Genomic DNA, 23,029 nt, shown 5'->3' with positions numbered 1-23,029 from the left:
CAGAAATATATTTGTAATCAATGTAAACAGAGCATCGGAAAGGTTTTATATTAATTATTACTTTTTGAAACTCTCAAACTCAAAACAAATACTAGTTATTATTTTCATAAACTTGTTCCTAATATTTGCATTTTAGGAGTCCATCAGAACGTAATGAAAACAAATTGTGTAATTGTAACAAGTTTTTTGTTTTTTTTTCTTTTTAACAGGTATCAAGCAACTGCTTAATCCAGGAGAGGATGAACATAACAGTATTTTTAGACAAAGTGTCCAATCTCTTGCACGCATGTGGTCCTAACATTAAAAAGGGTTATTCCCACTGCACTAACATTGTCTGTAATCAAGGTAAATGGAACTTGACAAATATTAAAATATTCATATCAGATTCAATATTTAACCCCTTAAGGACAATGGGCGGTCCCTAAACCCATTGAAAACAATGCATTTTGAGCCTGTACATGTACGGGCTTTGTCATTAAGGGGTTAAATATTTGTTCCTCTTTTCCAATCCTCTCTCCTCTCTTTCTTTCTCTCTATCTCTCTATCCTTCTGTAAACAACACTTTCCACCAATCACTAACTTTCCACCAACTTTCACCACTTAACCCTTCCTGCATAAAATGCTATTGGGCAGCCTCCGGTCCTTAATTTGGTGAATTGGGAGCTGTAGCTAGTCATTATAACCAGTGTATCCTTGTTACCATTATTGCTGAAGCATCTGCCATCATCCCATGGTGTAGTCGATATTGTAGATCTACCCTTTAAGGCTTCGCAGAACATCTAATGCAAAACTGGAGATAACCATGAACAGCTATAGATGACATTGACCTTCAGATCTAGATTATATGATCCAGGATTTAATATTGTATTGTAGAGGGGCACGGCTTAATGGGACTCAGAGAGCCTCCAAACAATGCGTATGAAAGTACTTTTTAAGTATGTGCTAAAAAGCTGAAAAAAAGAAAAAGGGCACCTTACCTAGCTGAGAAGCTGCAGGTGCAGAGCTACAGCTTTCTACCCTCCTCTATGTCCGACGTTCTGCGTCACTAATTGGTTGCCTGAAACATTGAAATGAATGGGGGCACTTTCTGCATATGTGCAGGTTGGATTTTTTTAATTTTTGGGTCTTACTTAAGACAATTAGGGCCACCATCAGACAGGGTGCAACCAGTACCCGTGTATGGGGCCCAGGCAACCAAGATGGCCTGACCGCCCTGATCTTTCAGCAGCTCTCGCAGCCTTCCAGCCCTTACCAAAGAGTTGGACCCAGTGACCCTTTCTGAACATGGTGTGGGGCAGTGGTGGGGGCATGCGGTGAGGTGGGCCATGTCTTTAAGTTTGTACTGGGCCCCAAAAGTTCTGATGGAGGCCCTACAGATAATATTCATACACATATTCAACTGATTTATTCTCTGTTTTTTTGACAGAACAGATACCAGAGGAAAAACAGAATTTCTTTCTTCCTACGACAACAGATCTACCCCACAAGGACCAGCAATGGGATGACAATAAACAACAGACAGACAGAGTACGTTGGCCTTTGAGTTTGCCTTTTTGTATCATGACTATTTTAATTGTTGTTTCATTTATTTACTTATGTAGATCATGCTGTTAATATATTTAATCAGGCAAACTACTCCTCAAGTGTTACAATATCCAAGCTAATGAAAACAAAACTTTACTTATAAGGGCTGCTGTATGGTTACTAATATTGTACTACTAATATTTTTTATTTGGTCCTGCTGGTTTCAATAGAGCTTTGCCTTATTTTGACCCTAATTGCCTGTTTTAAACTTCTATTTATAGAGGGTTTTGACCCTGAGGATTCCTTTGTAAGCCCCCGAATCTTCTTTTGCAAACAGCTTGGACCCTGAAGCTTCTTTATTGACCCTTGAAGATCCCATAGTAAATTACTTGACTCCTGAAGCTTCCTCTGCAAACACTATGGTTTGTGAAAGCCATCGTGAAGTCCTCTTTGACCACTGAAGCTTACTTGACCAGCAGTTGGCATTTTGGAGCTTTCTCTTAGGGACTGATGGTCAGTCCTGTGGCTTGGTCCTCCCTGTCCTCCTTGTCTTCGTGGTTCAAGGGTCAGTTTATATACATTTCTGACCAGTGGTGTACTTTGATTGAGGGCTTAAGTCTGACCTAGTGCAGCACCCCAGTCACCCCTCGCTCGCAGCTGAGCACTTGGAGATGACATCACACTAGCTGCCTGTATCCATTGGGATACCATCAGGATCGATAGCTCTCAGGGTCCAACCCTTTGTTTACTAGCCCAGATTACAAATGGCCATTGGGTTTAATATTTGCGTTTGAGTCGAAATCACTTATATGCCATTATGTATATAAACTTATCTTAAAAACAGTTATAGTACAATATTAGTAAAAAAAACCAAACCTGCTTGTTCCAAATCTTACATTTGTTTGATTTCTGTACTCGTTTTCTTTAACTAAAATCAGTGTTTTATTTTACTGTAAAATTGTAAATTAATAAGGTTAAAACAACAGAAGTGCACTTGATCATGTCTCCCCACCAAAAATAAAGGGGGATCACATTTTAAAGTCACGAGACTATCCAATTTAAGGATGATACGGAACTGGACATTTTTTTTAGTACCACCCAAGACAAAGTCTCTGTTTTTTTTTAACACCTTCATGCTTTTTGTGTTGTGTTCCTCACCTGTTGTTTTGACTGGTTAAGGTACAAGGCATGACATTAACCTTCTCACTAATATATACTCCAAGAAATGTGTCTTGTTACTCATGCTTACACCACTTCTGTTGGAAGGCTCTTCCATTCATCTACTGCACTCTCAGGGAGGAAAAATTATATAGCACCACCATATACTGCAGTGCTGTACCACTGCTAACGATTCCTTCGTCTTTATACCTACTACTTCCAGGATTCAGTAGGGGCTGCTGGGCTGTATTCAGGGTCGGACTGGCAGTCGTTTAGGGCCGGATGATGTACATATATATGTTCAGAGGGGCGGATCGTGTGTGCCCGGTGGGCTAGATGGCCAGTCAGTGCCTGGCTGTATTTACTCCTTGATCCTTTATGTGTATATGATATATGGTATTCTTCATTATAATCTGGATAGAGCAAATTGAATGGTGTGGCATAGTATATCTGCCAAAAATATCTTGGAAAAAATGTGTTCATGGTCCACATGGTTGATGCTACCTTACTGAGCATGAGGGTTTAGAACTCCTGGAGATTAAAAATAGCGGTTGAACAAATAATTTTTAAGCACAAATTATATGGTATTAGTATTTCACATCCATTGGTGTTGAGTAACAATAAAGATTCCCTTGCAATTAGTGCTTATTAGTGCCTTTCTTTTTGCTCTCAAGGATAGAATGGTCAGCTTTTCAAGAGAAACACACTGGTCATGGTTGCCCTACAGACACAATATGTTAGATAGGATCTGGGGTCTACATCCAATGTTGTATATAGGTTGCGACATCACACTTTGCCTGGCACAGTACCAGGTAAAGACCTACGGTGGCTCTGACAGCTAGGTCTGAACCTCCCAAGCCTGTTTGCCCAATAAACCCAAGACCTAACCTTCTTAACTACACTCTATATCAAAGTCCTGATGTGTGGCTCCCCCAACATATGTCCTCGTAGACCAGACGGCCACTGTTGTCAACTACTCTTGTGCAAAGATGGCAGGAATAAATTAACAATACAGCCTCTTAATCTAAGCGTAAGGCAGAATGACATCGTGACTCTTCCAATGCGTGACCTCATTCACATTAATTTTCAATTTTAGACTAAAACATTATGTCATTATCCTGCCTATTGTGGCCCTCTTACATTGCTCAACAAGCAGCATGCCAACATTTCCCAGATAACAGCAAGTACAACAAACCAATTATTATTATTTGATTTATATAGCGTCATCACATCCCGTGCCGCCGTACAACGGGTAAGCAGGACGTAACAATGTGGACTTACAGAAACAAAAAGGTGAGGCGGGTCCTGCCCAGATAAGCTTGCAATTAACTTAAAAAACAGAATGTGTTCTGGAGTGTTCACCTTGTATAGGCTTTAAAAGCCCAAGGTGGCTGTTCTGTCCAATTGCATGAAATATTTAATTTAGACAGTTGTAATCAAAAGTTTGCATACCCTTGGAGAATTGGTAATATATGGGATTCATATTAAACTGTAGGTTATAACAGAACGGCACAGTCATTAAACAAAACATGGCAAAAAAATTAAATGAGCCCTGTTCAAAAGTCTGCATACCCTTTAGTTCTTAATACTGTGTATTGCCCCCTGTAGCATCAATGACAGCATGCAGTCTTTTGGAATAGTTGTCTATGAGGCTAAACATTCTTGTAGGTGGTATAGCTGCCCATTCGTCAGGCAAAATCCCTCCAGGTCATGCAAAGTCTACGGTCGTCTTGCATGAACCACATGTTTGAGATCCCCCCAGAGTGGCTCGATGATATTAAGGTCAGGAGACTGTGATGGCCACTCCAGAACCTTCACCTTTTTTTCTGCTGTAACCACTCGAGGGTCAACTTGGCCCTGTGCATAGAGTCATTGTCATGCTGGAAAGTCCAAGAGCGTCCAATGCGCAGCTTTCGTGCGGAAGAATTCAAATTGTCTGCCCGTATTTTCTGATAACATGCTATATTTATCGTCATCAATTTCCATACGATTCCCTGGGCCTTTAGAGCTCACGGACCTCCAAAACATCAGTGAGCCACCATCACGCTTCACAGTGGGGATGGCATTCTTTTCACTATAGGCCTTGTCAGGGCCGGCCGAAGACTTAACGCCGCCTGGGGCGAAGTTTAAAATGCCGCCCCCCGCCGACGCCGGGGGGGGGCGACATTATCTACCCCCCCCCGGTACTTACCCTTAAACAGTCCTGCGGCGAGTCTCCCTGTTCTGCCACGGTGCCGGCTTGTAATGCTGAGCGCCGGAAATTCGCGTCACTTCCGGCGCTCTGCATTACAAGCCGGCACCGAGACCGAACAGGGAAACTCGCCGCAGAGGAGAGAGAGAGAGGGGCGCCGAGCGGGTAAGCGAAAATCACTCGGTGCCCCTCTCTCTCTCCTCCGCTTCAAAAAAAACAAAAAAAAACCGCTTGGGGCGGCAAAGTGCCGCCCCTTCTGAAGTGCCGCCTGGGGCAATTGCCCCAGTCGGCCCCATTGTAGGGCCGGCCCTGGGCCTTGTTGACCCCTCTGGAAACATAGCGGTTATGGTTGTGACCATAAAGCTCTATTTTGCTCTTGCCAACCCAAATTACACTGTGCCAGAAGCTGTGAGGCGTATTAAGGTGTTGTCGGGCATATTGTAACTGGGCTTTTTTTGTGGTAACTCGACCATGCAGCTCATTTATGTTCCACTATGATTGCTTTGTGCTCCTTGACACAGCAGCCCATATTTCTCCTGAGGTTACTTGTGTGGGGGGGGGGGGGTTTGTATCTTGAACAATTCTTCTGGTAGTTGCGGCTGAATGTGGTCTACCTGACCTTGGCTTGGTATCAAGAGATCCCTGAATTATCCACTTCTTAATAATTGATTGAACAGTACCTACTGGCATTTTCAAGGCCTTTGATATTTTTTTTTTTACATTGCTTTCCATCTTTATAAAGTTCCATTACCTTGTTACGCGTTGTTTTTTTTTACATGATCAGTCATATTTCTGCCAGGGTATGCAAATTTTTGAGCACAATTGTATTTACACTACTGTTCAAAAGTTTGGGGTCGAGTTTAGAGAAATAACTATCTGTGACATAATTGTGAAACGGGTTCTCTAATGACCAATGAGCCCTTTAACCCCTTAAGGACAAAGCCCGTACATGTAGGGGCTCAAAATGCATTGTTTTCAATGGGTTTAGGGACCGCCCAGTGTCCTTAAGGGGTTAAACCTAAACCTGGATCAGCGAACACAACGTACCATTGCAACACGGGAGTGGTGGGAGTGATAAAGGGCCTCTGTGCGTCTATGAAGAGATTCCTTTAAAAATCAGCCGTTTCCAGCTACAATAGTCATTTACACCATTAACCCCGTCTGTGCTGGATTTCTGATCCGTTTAATGGACAAAATTAGCTTTTTTTTCAAAAACAATGTGGCAAACTTTTAAACGGTAGTGTTAATGTGTGTGTGTGTATGTATATATATATATATATATTTATATATATATAAAATATACAAGTTATCTGGTGCATCACAAGAACTATGTGCTTTCACATCTGATAACTACGCAGGCCAACTCAAATCAAGAACAAAACTTTACAGGTCTGCCTTGTATTCTTACGTGTTTCTATGGAATGTATTCACTTATGTGAGTGTTTGCACTGGAATCGAAATTTTAGCTCACTGACTGCATTGAGTAGGACCAGGGCTGGCGATGACCAGGCAGCTCTGGCACTTTAAAGGTGACGGCCACCTGATGATGTCAGTGCGGCCGACAGCTAGATATTCTCAGCTACATGCTACTTTTTTCTGCTCCCGTAGCAAGCAGCCGGACATGTTCAGCTGTGGGCCCGGCAGATCAGGGGTGATGATGCCAGCTACTGGCCCCACAGGCATTTGCCCAGTGTGCCAGATGGCCAGTCTGGGCCTGAGTAGGGCAAACCTCAGTGAAGGTCGTGCTGGGACCATAACAGGGCTTCCATTTTTTCATGCTCAAGCTAGGACATATTGGTCAATCTGCTTAGCTCTCCACTGCGTTATCAGTTGTTAATCATTACAATTAGGTTCCAAGTCATCGAGCTATATATATATATATATATATATACTGATCTCTACTTTATTTAGAAAAGTAGTATAATCAAAGAGAATGAGGCCAATGGAATAGACAAAGAAAGTAGTGCTGGTTGTTTCTTTATTAATTCTATCTAGTCTTCTTTTCGCAGTCTGCTCGTCCCAACGAAATGCAGTTCTACATGGTTCTTGTCTCTGTAGTTTTCGGGTCGCTCCTGATTGTTTGGATAAACTGATGCCCAAATTACATAAACACGAAGATGAGGCTACATTGAAGTATAGATGTTTCATCACCTTTTTATAGAAGAAGGATATTTCTTAAATACCTTACATTTTCTAAAGTATTGTTTTCATAAAGTGGGGTTTTTTTTGGAAACTTAAATGAAAATGTTATTTTGCCTGGAATATTTGGTCCTAAAATGTAAAGCCTAACGCTCCATTAATAAACATGCTCTCTGCATATCTGTGACTCTAGTTCTTGTAATGAAGATTAATTGAGTTGAATAAATTGAATGAATTATCACTTTTTTTTAAATGTTACTCTGTTCGGTCATGAATCATTTTTTTTAACATGGTCATTTCTGTGAAAGACTCATGGACTCGATAGAACTTCATAATTTTAAGCCTCAACGTTGAAGCAGAAGTTTGACCTTCACAGCTTGTATTATAATTAAATTCATGTATTAAAACAAACTATACCTTGTCCTTTTTGATTTTCAATCAGTGCAGTTTTCCTACACATGGGAGGGACCAGGGTCTGGCTGACTCCAGGCTGGTCCAAAATTCTTTAAATAGGGCCAGTCCAACTTGGACCAGCCCACAAGTGGAGGCAGGAGTACAGTTGGAGTAATGTCTGATTGAGGAGTAAGGTGTGATGTACGATAGAGGAGTGAGGTGTGATGTGTGATAGAGGAGTGAGGTGTGATGTGTAATAGAGCAGTGAGGTGTGTTGTGTGATAGAGGAGTGAGGTGTGTTGTGTGATAGAAAAGTAAGATGTGATAGAGGAGTAAAATGTATGCTAGATACTGGGATTAGGGGAGCAAGGGACTGTGGGGGCCACTAAACTGTACCTCACCTGGAGGTTTAAGGACTGTTTAACTACAAAGAAGCCAAACTCAACAGGGTACAAAGTTAATTGTAATGCATGTTTTTCCAACTTTTGACAAAGAATCCTCTTTTTTACCTCTCTCCACCCCACAACGGCCCTACCTAGTAGGAGCAATAGCTTGATAAATGGGATAGGCAACTAACTGGGAAGAAATAATTACTGGGCCGCTTGACAGATTAATACATGGCATGCACACTCACTACAAATAAACCCTTTAGAATATGGCCTTAATACACAATACATACACAATCCATATATACACATTCCCGATTTCTTGTTTCCCTGGTCTCCCTCCCTTGGGTTCTCCTCTACAGACTTTTTAAGTCCAGACCATAGGTACAAGTACAACCAAGTGCTTGCCTTCCAACTTATTATGATGTAACGTGTCAGTGTTCTGCTCTTTAAAAAAAATATAGCCTAGATCTTACACAGAGGTTTTACATAAACGCAGTAATTTTGGGTCGTAATGCACATACACAATGGATTAACAAAGAGGTCATCCTGTAGAAGAAGTCTACTCTTAATCTCTCAAAACGAGCCGGGACCAGTTCAATAATATCCTCCACCGAACAAATGACAGTAACAAAATATTTGATAACCAAGGAACCATTGTGTGAAAAGCTGAGAATATTTTCTTTATACAATTTCTCACCCCAACAGAACAGATTGGCATGGAGGATACGGTTAATGGGGTCACACCACACTTTAGTTTGCTTCGAAACAGTATTTCTACTTGAATCATTAATCTCCTAACTGGATTCTTTTCAGAAAGATTTAACCAGCAGTTATCCATCTCCTCCGCTGCCCGTCCAACCGCCGCGGATAGAGATGCTGGGGCATCCAATTCCTATCCAGATGTGTATTTTTTTCCCATCTTAATCATTTCTTATCCTGGTGATTTTTCTCCTACATCTGTTTCGTTTTCTCCTCTCCTTTTTTTTTTTTATGGTTTTTTTTTCGAGTTTTGCATTTTCCATTTGGCCAAAGTCAGCGTTGTTGAGGCTGGAGCCGGACTCTTTGTTTCAGGTAATGAAAAATCATTTTAGGGGCGAGGTGTTCTGTCTTTTTAAAGATTATTGATGACTTTTACGTAAATTGTACTATAATGTGCATGAAAAGCTATTTTTTTTTTTAATTAAAAACAAATTGCGGTACAATCGAAATACAGTATTTTAGAATAGATTCTAGATTTTTTTATTTTTTTTTTATTTAATTTTTGTTAGTTATTTTTAGACTTAACCATTTCAGTGCCGGAGAGATCATCCACTCGTCAAGGGATGAAAAGAGACTATTTGGAGATTTTGTATATTTAATTACTTTTACTATGCATTTAAGAGATTTTTAGAATCTGGTCGATAAAACTGTTCCTCTAAATCATTTATGCGGAATCTTGATTTATATATATTTGGAGAATAATGGGGGTTAAATAAAAAGGTCAGCCCTTGGCCGCTACAGACACATTCAGTTTTGGGAATTTACATTTCGCTTTACACAATGAAATGTAATATTATTGATCTAATTACAAATTAATCAAAGAAATAATAATAAAAAAAAAACAATTAACCCCTTAATGACAAAGGGCTCAAAATGCATTGTTTTCAAAGGGTTTAGGGACCACCCATTGTCCTTAAGGGGTTAAAATAATGACAAAATGTTTAGATGTTGTTAAAATCCATAATATAGAGCGATATTTCATTATGTATTTGGTAATCATGGTCTAAAAAAGGTATTGTGATCACCAATATACCCATTTTAAAAGGATACTGTCAGTTCATATAATCCATAGAGCAAAAAAAAAAAAGTTTATACATTCTTAACATGTTTTTTAATATTAAAATTCAGATTTTTAACATCAGATGTGTACATCGTTTGACTCTTGTTCTTAGAACCTGATATTTCCCATCATGCACCTAACTTATCGATCTAGTTTGTAACCGATTTGCTTTGTAAATGCAAGGACCTTCTTGGTTTCATGGCCGTTTTGTTTAACACATTCTTTATTTTTTTTTAGGTTAAAAACTACTAAACGGTTTAAAAACGTTAACACAACCTATAACGTATTTTTTTATTGTCTGTCTTTTTTGTTGTCTGATGTTAAACATTGTAGGATCCGCATTCTAGATTGCTTTATCTGGGAACAATAGGAATACCGGTAATGAAAAATATTAACCCTTTAGTAGCCCATCAGAAAGATTTTATTGTAGCGACTCAGTAGTAACCGCATAGTTCTAATAACAGCCTTGATGAAAAACGTGATTTGTCATGTGGCAGAAATATTCTGAATGTAAACACCTGTTTTCAAGCAGGGATTTCAGCTGTAAAGTAGCAGTTGAGAAAGCACCAATCGTGATGCTTAAATTGCTCTGTTGCCTATTGTAGTATAGGGCGTTATATAGGCAAGTGCGGAGACAACATTCTGATGCCCTAAAGAAGTTTCATACAAAGTTCCTGGGAAGAATAGTGGGCTTCTGCACTTCCGAACAAGTGAGCTTACAATCTAAAAGAATTTAAGGTGAAATAAAGAATTCTATCCTAACTTAATGACGATGCATAAAGAAAGTGAGCTTGTCCTGCTAAAAAGCTTGAGTTGGTCCTGTTGAGTCTATAGTTCCAGCAAAGAGATGAAACTCTTCATGTTGTTGCACTGTTCAGTGAATAAGCCCCATAAAGACTACTCTAACCATAACCGCACTATGAATAGTCCTCTATAGCTTTGTTATAATACATGATTACAAATTGTTAAAGAAAGTATGAAACCCTATAATAAAAAGTTAGTGAGACAAGAAAAGATTGGCTCCATCTGTAGTTAAACGGACATCTTCTTTGAATTGCTTCTGCTGGTTGGCCATAGGGTTCTATAGTAAATTATAGTTGCAAAGGAGGGACCAACTACATATTAATGTTTATGTATTTAGAATGTGATGACATCACATTCTAAATACATAATAATGTGTTTATTAATTATTGAATGTGATGTCATCAAGGTCCCTGTTGGTGTAATAGTCAGGTGTCTCAATACTTTTGTCCATATAGTCTGTATATACTTTGATTGTACTTAATGCTAGGTGTTCCCTATAGAAGATAAATAACCCAAAGTGGACACCACTGGTGGCTGACATTTACAATAGATAATGTATACCTTAGGGTCAGGCCATACCAAATTACGCAGCAATTAGGGGAGCGCAGTGACAATTAGGGGAGAGCAGTTATATTTATGATGGATAAATGGATGATAAAAATCCACTTAACCACCCTACAAGGTATAATGGAAGGGAAAAAATATATTAAAGTTAGTACAAAGCTTGGAAATGGTTTTAGGGTTAGGTATTATTTTTTGTTGTAAAGATTGTTTAACGTCTACAACAAATTAAAAGGAAAATTTATAGTTATGTGGATTAAAGGGTATTAAGCATTGGCCAGATGCTGTATTCGGTCTCCAAAAAAAAATGATCATTGAAGAAAAAGATTATTGCTTATTTGTAATCTCCTGAATAGTCTTACTTAAATAATCAAAGACAAACTAGAAGTTTTTTTTTCCCCCAGATTACTGCGCTCTGTGGTTTTGTTATAAATTCATGGAACAGCTCCAGGTTTATAAGGAAATTTACCCCTCCCAATGCCCTCCTTTCACGGCTTGGATGTGACCTTAATTTGATATACCTGTCATAGTAAAACCCCTGTGAAAAGTGGGTGCAGCTCCATAGATTTCTTCACAGTCTTTTATATGATTATTTATTATATATTTACATTTAATTAACAACCACGGTTGTGTATAATACATTCCTCCTGAGGTTCAATCCGTTTGTGGAAGTGGAATTTGTTTGATCCTCTTTCCTCCCCAATGCCTCTTTTTTCTAGTAGCTCCGATTGTTTGCTGGATATGAGCATATCACGGGCCCTAAAAGTTACAATAATCGCTGACATACGCTGGCCTAGACAGACTAGGACAGCAGGTCCAGGGAACAAAAGCCCCTCTGTTCCAAAACCAAGGACAGATCTCCCTTTTGGGTCTCTAAAATCCCAAACTTTACACCGTAGAAGACTTGTGCCCAACCAGCACCATGACTGGGAATTCTTCTGGTTTGACCCGGAGTCCCTGGGTGAAGCCCTGCTTCCCTGGATCTCCGGGTCAGTGTCTTCTTTCTCTGGGAAGGGGAGGGGCATGTGGCCACTCCCATTCACTCCAACAAAAGTTACTCTGGGGCTAGCCCCACCCCATGGGTGACTAGCCCAGCCCCTCACACAAAGCTAGAAAAAGGAAGAAGTTCCTAGATATGCTTTCTCTGGCAATCTGTCTCCAACCTTAATTAGAGTTGTCTCTCTTTGTGCCCCAAATCCCTGTGCCCCTTTTTCCATATCTGATGTCACTCTTTTCTAGGCAATCAGAAGATACCTCCCAAAGGTCCAGGATTTTGCAGGACAGTCACAAATTTCCTATACACAATGTATAAAGACTAAAGGAAGGGGATTTATGTATGAAATTCCTTAAATTAATTATTTTTTCTATGCCAAACTAGGGTAATAATAAATAGCTAGTAATAGGTAACTAATTTAAGTAAATGGTCACAGTAAAGCTATAATAAAATGGTCTTCTGTAATTATTTTTATCTTCTTATATTAGTAATATAGCTGTAAATCGCATACATTTTATAGAATTTCATTATTGCATAATTTTCATTTCTTGTAAGAACATTTATTTAATAGGAATTACAGGGCGCCGGTTAAGTTTACTTTATAATTTATAAAAGATGGGCTTTAAAAAGTTTGGAAGATAAAATCCATAACATATTCCACAGTGATGGGTTATAAATTTGCAAAAGAAATATGTTTTTCAGTATTTGCCATGGAGGAACTCTCCTTGCCACAGCTTTTAAAAATAAATAACTATGAAATGAAAACATTAAATCTACTTATACCGTGTACATTTTGTTTTGTAAGCAGAGACAGCCTTAGGGCAGGTGCCAGAGATGTATTGAACCAGCCCTACCTGTTAAATGCAATCATAGTTGACGTCAGCAGCTCCGCCATGCCGACTGCTCTACCGTGCGTCATCAGAGAGAGGGACACCCGACATCGTTAGGAGGGTCCTCTTGGATCTCTAAAAGGATCATTGAAAATTAGTTTTAAAAATATTAAAAATATAATAAGTTTAAAAAAACTTGATTTTACCATTTTAACCAACCAGGCACTGAACCATATTGCACCCAGCACACAGGAGCTAACATGAAAAGACCATGAGCTCTCGGCCTAAGATGGCGTCAGCCTCTCATTAGGACTCGGCTCCCCAAAAACTTCTGCTGTACTGTGAGCTTGTGAGAAGCAGGAAAGAGACCCCCTGGAGCTGCATAGGTGGAAGGAAGGGAAGGAACTTGCTTTTTGGGATGGGTTTTCATGTTTGGGGGCCAGGATGGCCCTCTCTTTTTCAACAGACATTGCCGCACTCCCTGATGTGACAGTTTAGCAGGTCTTGTTCATTGGTGGACACCTGTCTTGAGGGGGGAAGGTCTTTTAGCAAGTCATCATCTCGTCCACATGCGCAGACATTATCCAGGAAATCCCCGTTGTAAATCAAGGGATTTATTAGAGCACGCAATATTTAGCCATTTAACTCCGAGGACAAACCTATGTAAATAATAGATTGTTTCACAATCAGATGGCTTTGTATGTAGCCAGCACCCTCTTAATCAAACCTGGTTATTATTACCAGCTTAGCTCCTCGTTGACCCAACACGATCTTTGTTATTTATTTATTATTTATTTGATGATTCATTTGTTTATGGCCGCATTTTCTTGTAATTGTGCCAAAAAAAATTTTCTTTTTAAATATGTTCACAATTACCAGAATTCAGTATAATAAACAGTCAGGTGTTTAGTAGAGTTAAACAGAGATAAAACGCAAACACATAGCATATATATGTAGCTGTCGGAAAAATATTTTATTATTACAGAACGAGAATTATTTCAAAACAAAAAAAAAAACAAATTTTTTTGGTGAATAATTTTTTTTTTTTTAACGTAATACAATTTTTGATTGAGCTCATATGTTCACCTTTGGACAGAATACACCGTTGTGAAAAATATACTGTTTATTTGTGGTGTATAACCCAACCCCCCCCCCTAGCTAATAAGGAAAGTGAAGGTAAAACACAGAGGAATCCGTACCGGAACATTTCGAAAAGGGCTACCAAGTCATGTTGCCATGACAACCAACAGTTCTGCCTTCCTGGGTGAACTTTGCGTTTCCAGGAATGCATCTTGTTCATTAAATATGGATAAGGAGGTGGGAAAAGAAAGCGGATGCATAGAGATGATACCAATAAGCTCTATGTTATTGTAAAGGTGACAGCTATCGTATGCATTAAAGTACATATGGTGCCTGGAGAGTCCTGTTAATGAAAATATTTAATGTATGGAGAAATTATTTATAGTCAACTCCTGTGACCAGAGTTGACCGTGACAGGGCCAACTAACCTTAAAATTACGGAAAACTATCCTCGCGTTTCAGTTCTACAATTAATGAATATACCCCGTAGTTAATATACCCAGTAAACATTACCCACAGTTATTTTTTTGGTTCATAATTGTCCCTTCTGCAGGGTGATCATTGGCTGTTGCCCTTGACTCTTCGAAATCTAGGATGACCAATCACATTGAGGTCCCGATTTCGGATGGGCATCATATGAGCCTGGAGGAGCTGCCTAAACCATGTTGGATCCAGCACTGTAACTGGCTGAGAAGAAACCTTCTCTTAATCCTCACAATAGCAGGTAAAATCACCCAAGACACCATTTCGTCTGATTAGATAAAGAAACTCATCAATTTGATCGTGGGTTTTCAACGCTATGGAAAAAAAATTAGCGGATGTCCATCAATTTAACTTTAACACTTTCACTTTATCAATACAGATTTGATATACGCTGCAAAAAATACCACATAACCCCCCCCCCCAAACCCACTATAGCCATTACTTATATGCCATATGTTAAGATTATTCATTTTTGCATTCTTCCATATTGCTTTTATATATCTTTAGGTAGCCCCTGCCTCTGATGGTTAACAACCCTGTCTCGTTATCTTCATCATTGTCTCCCTTTTAATCCCATCACAGTTATGCCATCTTCTGTCTGACCCTTTGGCTCTCCAGCTTTATTAAAATTGTTTTTGCATTCAATTTTCTCCCCACATTCCCCTCTTGACATATTCTTACTTGTTACCATGTCCAGTTTTGCTTCTCTTCATTACATTAAATACGGATTAACCCAAGCCAGATGAATTTCCGGCATCTGCTGGCTCATGACGACATGATGGCAGGGGCTAGTGAAAACTCATTAGCGTCTCGGAGACCCAGGGAAGCAAAGCCCCACCTGGAGACTCCAGGTCAAACGCAATCCTCATTAAAACGGAATCCTCATTAAAAAAAAAAATTATGATTTGTTTTATTTTACTTATATTTGAAATATGCCAGAAATTGTTTATTTTTTTAATGAGAAGCATAGATCATACTATATGAGTGGCGATTACGGATTATTATTTTTCTGTATCTTATAGGTGTGATTTTGGGTTCTGTGTTTGGGTGTCTCCTCCGTCTGCTTCCACCGCTGGACGGGAATGTTTTGATATTGATTTCATTTCCGGGGGATATTCTCATGCGAATGCTGAAAATGCTGATCTTGCCTCTGATCATCTCCAGCTTAATATCAGGTAAGAGGAGGTATGGGCTTTCTATCTCCCGCTAGGCTGCTTAGAATCCACTCCAACAATGGTGGACTCAAATTCTCATCATCCTTTGTCAGACCCAGCCTACTTACTAGAACCAACCCCATCATGTGACGCAGGACGTAAGAAAGTACCAAGGATGGAATATACATTAATACTACTATAAAAAATCCTTACCACCAGTTAGGATTCATTCTTTATATTATTAACAGGTTTGGCTGGTCTTGATGCTAAGTCTAGTGGACGGATGGGCACTCGCGCCATGGTCTATTACATGTCAACAACAATCCTAGCTGCTTTGCTGGGAGTCATTCTAGTTCTCTCCATCCACCCTGGGAACCCCAAACTAAAAAAGCAAGTCTCTGTCTCGACCAGAAATGATGAAGTTTCCAGTATTGATGCCTTTCTGGACCTTATCCGAAATCTATTTCCTGAAAATTTGGTACAAGCGTGTTTTCAACAGGTATGCTAAATAACTTGTTTTGCCCTGGAGACTCCAGCAATCCACACTGCCTACCAGACCTTCAGGGTAGACTTTCATGGATGGAGTGGTGTCCAATTCTGATCATCTCCAAAATTCCCTGCGTAGTATCCAATAGCCTCCTGACAGGGGAGATAGAACTTATTTTCCCTTATTGTTTCAACTTTATATTACATGAAGTGGTAGAATACTATGATGTGTCAATGAGAAAATTAGGGGATTAAGTTTACCAGGGTAAATTACATGAAAATGAAATGCTAAGAAAGAGGTCTATGATAACTTGAAGATACCTGAAATGGGGTACTTTACTGTTAGGGTTTCACCCCATAATAGAAAAATGATTTGTGTGTGAAGGGCGCCTCAGTTGACTAACCTTACAAAACCAGTACTTGATTTAAAAAAACTGTCCAAATAAGAAACAGTAACGATTATTAACATTTTTGTTGTACTAGAGTGTTGGGATTAACAGTTCCTGTTTGACTTTTTCTAAACTTACTTGGGCTGTTTCTCCCTTTACTTTCTGCCTGCATTGACCATCTACATGTTTGACCATTACTGAGTCTTCTTATTACTATGGTATAAGTCTCTTTTAAACCAACTCTTACAAATGCTATGCATTTTAAAGCACATCCCAAGAAATAACTTTCATCTGCACTGTTTATTCGCTATTATTTATACTAATTGTTTATCCATATGGGTCAAAAGAACTGATACAACATGCATGACTTCCGTATATATCTGTTTACTTTGAATAACATGACCCGAAACAGATATTTAAAATCAAGATTCCTTAATCATAAAAAAAGTTTGAAGCAAACAAATATATTGAAGCATAATTTTACAAGATGGTACCCGTAGATAAATTAAATATAAATATTTGTATGTCCTTAACTTGATGAGTTCATTTTAGCAATGCGTTCACTGCTATGTATTAGAACTTATAAAACATATTATCTAATGTCGCTTCAGATACATACAGTTTCCAAGAAAGTTCCTGCTCCTCTGTCACCTCTTGATCTAATTAGACCTCTGAATATCACTAGTTCTTCAAGCAATGCATCTCAGACTAATAGCAGCCTTAGTGAAGCAAGCTCTGGACCCACCATGGTGACGCAGAAGACGCTGGAGTTCAAGGGAGGCATGAATGTACTTGGTAAGAGATGTAGCAGAGAAAACGTTGGCGAGCGTGTGTATATGTATTATATGTTGGAGAATTCAAACTGGAAGCTAGAATCATCGGTACTACAGATAGGTATTGAGATCAGCAGGTAAGGCTTGCTAGGAATAAAGGTCCGCCAGCTGCTAGAGATGAATGCCACAGAGGATATACATATAATGAGCAACAAAATTGGATTATTAGTGATTGTCATTATCTTTAAACCTTGAACCCTGGAAAGAAGAAATACTTAGAATATCAGATTACTTAAAACAACAGTTTGTCTCATCCAGAACACAAGTTGCATTATGATTGTGTTGACTCTTACAAGGCATTCAGCTAGAAAGCTATATTAGGTACCCTCAGGAGTCAAGTGCCTATAATTAAATGGTAGGAGACCCACGCTCGACAATGCACACCAAGCAAATACTACTTAAAAGCACCAATATGAAGCATACATATTGGGGATTCCATCACACTATATGGATATATATTGCTTCGTCCGCCATTATGTATTGTTAAGCAATATAAGGCCATATAGTTTGATGGAATCCTCAATTCTATACTTAACATAGGTCCTTGTAAATAGTATTTGCTGGGTGAATGTACATATTGGTAATTTCAGCAGAGCCCCAAAATTTGAATTTATATTCTTTTTAGGGTGTTCCTCCTTTCTATATATTTACGAAAGCTACTTTTGACCATGTTCTGCGTAGCTTCATTCATCCCTGATTCGTCTTTGTTCCAATGACAATGTATCCAATGCCTACCTTGTTTCTTCTTCAGAGTCTCAGACACATAGAACGTAGTCATCAACACCAAATGAAGAAGACACCAACCATAGCCAAGTAGCTTGTCTAGAGCTGCATAAGTTATATGTGTGCATGTCTGTATATGTATGTGCAGGGGGGTGAGAAAGACGATGGAAAATGTAAAAGGCAGACAAGCGAGATAAAAGAATAAAGGGAAAGAAGATAGAAAATGGGAAGAAAAGATGTTGGCAATGGACGTGGAAAAAAAGAGATAGGGCAAAAGATTGCAAGGGGCAAAAAGCAGAGGAAAAAAGCAATTAATCCGGCCTTGTCTATGGAGGCCAGTTGGGAAGATCAGAGATCTATCTTTGTAACCGGCCCATTGAGTAGCGGCCCACCTGGGTGTATTGGCAGGGTGGATTGACGCTCCCCAACCTGCCACCTTAGGCCATCTGGTTTCCTCTGTGCTTACATTATGTGGAGCATTAACAAAAACAGCTAATTTTTTAATTAAGCTAATCCTTACTGAAATAATTTGGAGTTTTATGTTTGTTTGATCACAGGACCGTTTTATCCCTTATACGTCCTCCAAACAGACTGTTTACGTATATTGAATCATTTACGGCAGTGCTAATGTGTCTTGGTTTTAATCTTTTACGAAGGCCTCATAGGTTTCTTTATCGCATTCGGCATTTCAATGGGAAAGATGGGAGACCAAGCCAAGTTAATGGCCGATTTCTTTAACATCCTTAATGAAATTATTATGAAATTGGTCAGCTTCATAATGTGGTGAGTATTAAGAAAAAAACTTTAAAAAAGAACTGTTACCTACACATTTTAGTGTAAAAATCATAGGTTTTAAGGGATGTAGCAGATCATCATGTTTTTTTGTCTGAGACAAAGTCCAGAAGGATGTTACCAAGCTCTACTTCTTGTGAAGATATCTTACTAATTGTTTATTAGCTGGATGCATATGAGGTCACATTGACAGTTTACGCAGTCTCACCAGGAATGACACAAAGAATGTTGAACTCTGGGAACTGGGAACAAGGGAGTTGTCACGGACTGGGTCCAAACAGATGACTGAAAGGACCCAGCGTGCCCGAAGATTGTATGCAGGAGTCACAGTGCAGTAGTGGAGTTTGGACAGGGCCTGGTTGCAGGGCGACCACACTCACCCAGGTGTTGAGCACCTAGGGTTGTGCAGCCAAACACCAGCGCCCTGATATAGCAGCGGATGTAGTCCAGAACAAATTCAAATCCTGCAGGCACCCTGGAACAGGCATGAGACATCACACAAGACTCATATGCAGGATGCTGCAGGCTGGGAGTATGGAAGCTAAGCAGAGAAATATAGCAGACACATAACAAGCAAGGGACAGGGAGACCAAGCACGAAACATAACCAGACAAAATATACATGTTACTGAGCACAACAGTGAACAAGACAAGGAATAAACATAACCAGACAAGATATACATAACACAGGGCACAACAGGGAACAAGACAGGACACCCCGCTGCCGGGGATACAGGACAGACTGACACACATAAATACAGAAACTAGCCTAGGACTGTATGATAACTATTGGAGATTCCGTCACATCTTATGGCCATAGTATGCTTAGCCCCCACTACGCCAAAGTACTCCGATGACGGTGGGTCCTAACGCTAATCCCTGCTGACAGTGGTACGAAACAAACCAAACATGTAAACCAAACACATAGCACTGAGACATACAGACTGCAGACTGAGACAAACAGAACACACGGGAGGGGCGCACCTTATAAAGGATACAAAGCAAAAGCAAAGAGCTGAAGCGGAAGCAAGGGATGGGAGATCAGAACAGAGCAAAAGGAAATCCAGGAATGGATTCAAGCAAAACAGGGAAACTGAAACAAGAGTGAGATATGCAGCTCCGCAGCCTGGGTAGGATCATGACAGGAGTCACACAACTGATTATCTAGAAAAAGTCAGTTGTTTTAAAATAGAAGAAGAACTTTTGGGGAGCCGTGTATTTATTTATTAAGATGCACCATATTCTGTGTCCCAGCTGGCTTTAAGTTCGAATTGTGTGTTGATGGCTCAGCCGATAGAATCTAATGTAAGGAAATTGAACTTTATGCAGAGGGTGGTAGATAAGTGGAACAGCCTTCCATCAGAAGTCATAGAGGGTAATACAGTGAGGGAATATAAACATGCCTGGGATAGACACATGGCTCCTGAATCTAAGACGAGACCAACGACTGATTAAGGTCCGAACCTCTACATCAGGAACAATGGACAAAGTAGACGGGCAAAATGGTCCTTATCTGCCATCGAATTCTATGTTTCTGTGGGCTGCTCGGCAGGCAAATGTCTCTCGCTTCTTCACAGTGGGGCTCACTTGCATTCATGGTACATCAATAAAGGGGATCAAGTTAAGATCCAAGAGATCTCTAAAACTGCTGTCACCAGATGGATTACAGTTTGTGGCCCGTGACCCCTGGGCACAGAAAGCAGACTGTAACTTCAAAACTACCAGCTGCTTTCCAAGACTTTTAGCCAGGAGGAAAACATATTAGTGGCGCGTTATTTATTCTGCAATAATAAATATTATTATATCTCTAGAACAAATATTGTTCTAGAGATAACTTTGGCCAGATTATCATTTGAAGAACATTTGTTTTAACGTTGTCGTCTTACCTATATTGTATTTATTTATTTTAGGTATTCGCCGCTGGGCATTGCATCTCTCATCTGTGGAAAGATTGCAGCTATCAAGGACCTCGAGACAGTGGCCAGACAATTGGGAATGTACATGATCACCGTCATAGTGGGCCTAGTTATTCATGGAGGGATGATATTACCGCTCATATTTTTCTCAATTACAAAGAAAAATCCCTTCTCATTCTATGCCGGCATATTTCAGGCTTGGATCACTGCTCTAGGGACGGCTTCAAGGTAATTTCTGTGATTTATACTGTATAATATGACATCATATCCCAACGCCTAGAAGTAAGGACAGTCGAGTGGAGGGAGTGGCAAGCGGTGCTACACTGGATTAGGCCTAGGTGAGTGCCGAAGGTAAATAGACCACTAATCAGAAGAAAGATTCATCTTCAAAACACTGTTAGTTCATTATTCATTATTCAGTTTGTTAGATTTTTAATCTAGAATTTAAAGCATCAAAAGCCTCAAATCACTAATCCCTTCCAGAACAACATGACATAACATATATTAACATATTAACATGTAATATGAAAGAGATGTGGCGTATGAACAATATGTAATCCAACTATAACATTGGCAAGGTGACCACAAACCGCAGCTGTGACTAAACAGACCACTAATCCATATTAATCACCAGAGAAATTGAGGAACAAACCACTGCCAGCTGCCGACCAAGTTAAAACCTCAAGCAGATACGCCCATCATTTTCACCAAGAGCTTCAAACCAGTTGTGTTGGTCACCACTGGCTTGGTCTCTCCCAATTTCCATTGTTTCGGACACTAGTTTTAGTCTTCTTAGCAATCCATTCCCTAAATTCCAGATTTTTGACCATGTCAGTTGGGTCTTCATCAGATGCAAGAAAGACTCTATTTCGTAAATTGTATTTAAGGGAAACAAAATAATATCTACAAAGCAATGACCAATGTTTATAGTAATACTCCGTTTGATGTTTCAGTGCTGGAACCCTCCCTGTGACTTTCCGCTGTCTGGAAGAAAACCTCAAAATAGACAAGCGTGTTACCCGTTTTGTTCTTCCTATCGGAGCCACCATAAACATGGATGGCACGGCCCTGTATGAGGCAGTGGCCGCCATCTTTATTGCACAGATGAATGACGTGTCTCTGGACGCTGGTCAGATAGCCACAGTAAGGTACGTTATCTCCTTACATCATATGGCTAGAACAGCAGTTTTAAAAAAAAAAAAAGGTTCTCTATAGTTTGTTCATCATACCTTGTCTTCTTTGGTAGCCTGACGGCCACGTTGGCCAGTGTTGGGGCAGCAAGTATACCCAGTGCTGGCCTTGTCACAATGTTACTCATCTTAACAGCTGTGGGACTCCCAACGCAGGATATAAGTCTGTTGATAGCAGTGGATTGGTTGCTGTAAGTATTTCACCGTATCATTTCATACACCCAAATACTCAGGTACCTACTTATTTGTTTTTATAGTCATAATAACCCAAAATTTATGACTGCGAACAATTCATAATAAATGGATGAGAACATACATGGAAGACATGCTCCATCATATAGATTTACTTGAACCCGTTTTCGGGAGTGTGATAACAATGTTGGATTTTTTTTATTTTCCTAGAGATCGCATGAGAACATCTATCAATGTAGTGGGTGATTCATTCGGAGCTGGAATCATCCACCACTTATCCAAAGCAGAACTTGCAGCCATAGACGCCAAGCATGATGTTAAGGATGGGCCAGATATGGTGAAAATGCGTATGATGAACCACGAAGTCCCCAAAAAACCTATCAGAGAGGGCATTAGCACCCCACCCTTTTCAGGCTATGCCTCCCTACCTAGCGATGAGTATCAAGTCGACATAGAGCCCTCGTTGTCCCTTTAGTTTGATTAGAAGCGGCGTGTCTCCACCTGCTGGTCCTTCTGTGCACTTTACAGTTTGTCCATGTTCCAGACCCAAGCAGCATCTACCGGTGCCAGACTCAATTTACTCAGCCCCTTCTCATTAACGTTAGGACAGATCAGTGGACTAGAGATGCTCGGCTGGGCATGATGCTTTTAGAATTGTGTTCCAAAAGTGTCATTCATCTAGTCATACAAAGAAGCTTTAATTTTCGTTGGGTGTTCCTCTAAAGTTAAAGTGACGTGTCCCATTTTCTTGATGCAGGACTGTCATTAAACCTTTCTTCCCATTTTCTTGATGCAGTACTGTCATTAAACCTTCCTTCCATGATTCTACGTGTCCACACTAATGCCCATAGTCCTCTCTCCTCCGTTAGATCTACATAATGTTTGAGGAGGCACTTCAGCTCAGTGACTACATTTAGTTTTTTTTACTGAAGTGAGGCAGTAGCAGGTTCAGCTTCTTTGCCAAAAATAACTTGTTTCCCCCCCAATATA

At 39.8% G+C, this 23,029-nt stretch overlaps 1 protein-coding gene across 1 annotated transcript; it reads left to right on the top strand.

Annotated features, from left to right (window-relative positions):
• The first annotated feature begins 14,476 nt into the window (after positions 1–14,476).
• On the top strand, positions 14,477–22,514 carry LOC149276014 (excitatory amino acid transporter 2-like). Its single transcript, XM_089504027.1, has 9 exons — positions 14,477–14,606; positions 15,388–15,540; positions 15,768–16,018; positions 17,006–17,189; positions 18,607–18,733; positions 20,652–20,885; positions 21,611–21,805; positions 21,904–22,038; positions 22,250–22,514. Exons 1-9 carry the CDS (start codon positions 14,477–14,479, stop codon positions 22,512–22,514), a joined length of 1,674 nt encoding a protein of 557 aa, XP_089360153.1.
• Positions 22,515–23,029: the final 515 nt, after the last annotated feature.

Source organism: Sceloporus occidentalis, unplaced genomic scaffold, assembly GCF_023333645.1.
Source record: "Sceloporus occidentalis isolate IW3139 unplaced genomic scaffold, rSceOcc1.0.p SCAF_252, whole genome shotgun sequence".
Lineage (NCBI taxonomy): Eukaryota > Metazoa > Chordata > Lepidosauria > Squamata > Phrynosomatidae > Sceloporus > Sceloporus occidentalis.
The sequence above is the reverse complement of the archived record's forward strand: the minus strand, read 5'-3'. Positions and strand labels throughout refer to the sequence as shown.